Source organism: Solanum pennellii, chromosome 10, assembly GCF_001406875.1.
Source record: "Solanum pennellii chromosome 10, SPENNV200".
In the NCBI taxonomy this organism is placed as follows: Eukaryota; Viridiplantae; Streptophyta; class Magnoliopsida; order Solanales; family Solanaceae; genus Solanum; species Solanum pennellii.
The window spans coordinates 3,630,816-3,633,539 of record NC_028646.1 but is presented as its reverse complement, the minus strand read 5'-3'; the positions used below and the strand labels follow the sequence as shown (position 1 = coordinate 3,633,539).

Below are 2,724 nucleotides of genomic sequence, written 5' to 3'. Positions count from 1 at the left end.
TTTCTAATTAGTATTTCCTTCTTTTCAAAAATTACTTTCCTATGTCCATTCTGGTGTGTTTAAAAAAAACTCATTTCCTTTTTTGATAATACTTTAACTTTCATGTGACATGTTTAAAATTACAAGATTAAAGTATATATTAATACATTTAATTTAATTTTAATTTAAAAATCTTCTTTTTTTTCTTAAACTGGGTTAACATTTTTTAAACAGAGGATGTATTTTCTTTTAACAAAAATTAGCAAAAAGACAGCATGATTAGCACATAATGCAAAACAAAAACATGTGAAACTTTTCCTCTTTTTCTGCAAAAGTGCTAATTTTATCTCTGCAGATTCATTAGTCATTACTAAACAAACTGTTTAACTTAATCTTTTTTTTAATTAATAAGAACATCCACGAGGAGCAAACCCTAATCGAGAACCCGCAAGATCAAATACGACCCGAAAACCCTGTTGCTGGATATTCCCAATTATTGACAACCCGCCATTTGTACCCGCAAATCCAAAGCAGTATCTCCCTTCACTGTTCACCGGTATCATATAATTCGCCGCCGGTAATGCCACGTCAGCTCCGGCGAAGTGTAAAACCATCGTCGGTACCTTCGCCCGTGTTTTCCCCGACAGATCATAACATGTATCGAACAAAGAGAAATTCGGTGCTCTCTTCAAATCTTTAGCACCCAATCTGAAAGCATCCCTCACTGCTATATAACCGGGTCGGGTCAACCGGGTTACTGAAGTACCCGAATCGACTATAACTCCACCGTTACCTTCAGCATCAAGTTTAAACAACTCCGGCGTGACCGCCGGTACCTTCGTACCTCCGACGCTAATCCCGGTGAGCTCCACGTAGTAAAACGTGTCGAGTTTTGGATTGGTGAGGAGAGGGGTAAAAATGGTATTTCGGGTAACGGCTGATTCGCCGAAGACGATATAAGACGGTTTAGCTGAACCAATCCGGTCTACAAGGCAGTATGAGAATTTCTGACCGAACCGGCTACCGGCTTGACCCGGAAACGAGAGTTTCCCTTTTCCTAACCCTAATAAACCGGCAGCTCCGATAAACAAACCTTCATTATCATGGCCGCATCCAAACGAAATATTGCTAACACTTGTTTTTCTGAAATTTAAAGTTTCCGTCGAGTATTCACCGACGGTAAACGAACCATCGCCGTATGAGACTTGGTAAAGGCATTTGTTCCGATTGTTACATCCGGATGAATCAAGTCGGCGGCACAACGGAGAATCACAAGTGACCGTAGAGAAGGAAGAAGACTTACTCGGGTCAAAAACCGGGTCTGATTGAGAGTAACATTTCGAACAAGGCAAACATTGGATCCAAACAATATCACTACCAGTATCGAGAACTAAGTAAACGTACTTAACCGGCGTACCGATACCAATACGAGTAAAATACTCACCACTTCCCTGAGCTAGACCGGAGATAACAGAGCTGCTGAAATCCTTACCGGTGGAATTAGCGGAAAGAATGGAAAGGGATTTCGCTCTAATGGCATCGCGTTGGAGACGGAGTTTGAACAATGCATGTGGAGTTGCGTTGAAGGATGAAGGTGAAAGTAAGTCGACATGGTGTAATTGTACAGAGAGAGTATTTTCGTTGTCGGACGATAGTTGTGGTTCCCATGAGAGAGATTGAAGTTGAGGGAGAGGATTTAGGGTAAGTGTTTGGTATTGAAGAGAATGAGCTGCAACAAAAATGGTGAAGAAGAAGAGAACTGAAATGAGTTTCTCTTCCATTGTTGTAGAGTGGATGAGAGTAATACTGATATATTGGGAGTATAAATAGAGGTAGTAGTAATAGTGTGTGAACTTTTGACTTTAAAAAAACAAGTGTGTATCTACGGTATGGTTTCACTATTTTCTATGCTCTTTTCACTTTTTGTTTCTATTATCTCATTTGTTTGCGTAGTTTTTCGCGATTAAATAATAGGCGTAATATATAGATATAACTTTTAACTTGGCTTCAAATCATATTTATACTCTTTAACTTTGAATGTATACAAATAGATACTTAAACTTGTATAAAATTAAACAAATAATCACATATGTCATCCTACATGTCATTTTTTGTCCTACGTGTATTGCGCCATATAGGACTCATGTGTTTATTTATTTAAAAGTTGGATAGTTAAAGTGTCTGTTTGTACATTATGAAAGTTGAAAGTCAAAGTTAATATTTGAAGTCAAGCTTAGGGTTCAATATATGTATTATGCGTAAATAATATTTCGGAAAAGGATTATATAATAGTGACACGTTATAAATAATTTGTTAATTGATATTATTATTTAGACTATTAACAATAAGGGCAAAATAGAGTTAAAGATCCGTTAAGGACATTTTACGTCCAAAAGGTAAAAAAAAAAGTATTTTTCTTCCAATTTACATAATTAAAAGATATTTTAGGCTTTTTTGTGATAATATTTTAATATACTTTTAATTCCGATTATAATAAAGTATATAATATAAAATATATTATTATTATTATTATTATTATTATTATATAATGTTTTTAACGTTGGCGAGTGCAACACGGCAGCACCTACATTCCTTTCTAATTTACTGGTTGTTGACTAATCGGCACAAAACAAAGAAAATAGGTGTTACTTTCTAGTTTCTTAGTGGTCATTGAGGGCCAATTAACTATTCAATTTGTTTTGAACGTGAATTTGTGACCGTTTGAATGGGCTTATTTTAGTTGTT

The 2,724-nt window shown here is 35.9% G+C and overlaps 1 protein-coding gene across 1 annotated transcript; it reads right to left on the bottom strand.

The window, feature by feature from the left end:
• Positions 1–241: 241 nt before the first annotated feature.
• On the bottom strand, positions 242–1,794 carry LOC107032053 (aspartyl protease family protein 2-like). The gene has a single exon (XM_015233611.2). It carries the CDS (start codon positions 1,758–1,760, stop codon positions 384–386), a length of 1,377 nt encoding a protein of 458 aa, XP_015089097.1. The 5' UTR covers positions 1,761–1,794; the 3' UTR covers positions 242–383.
• Between the last annotated feature and the right edge of the window lie 930 nt (positions 1,795–2,724).

What these genes read in the sequence shown, in the direction of transcription:
- LOC107032053 (XM_015233611.2), bottom strand. Translation starts at nt 1,760, where the DNA reads ATGGAAGAGAAACTCATTTCAGTTCTCTTCTTCTTCACCATTTTTGTT.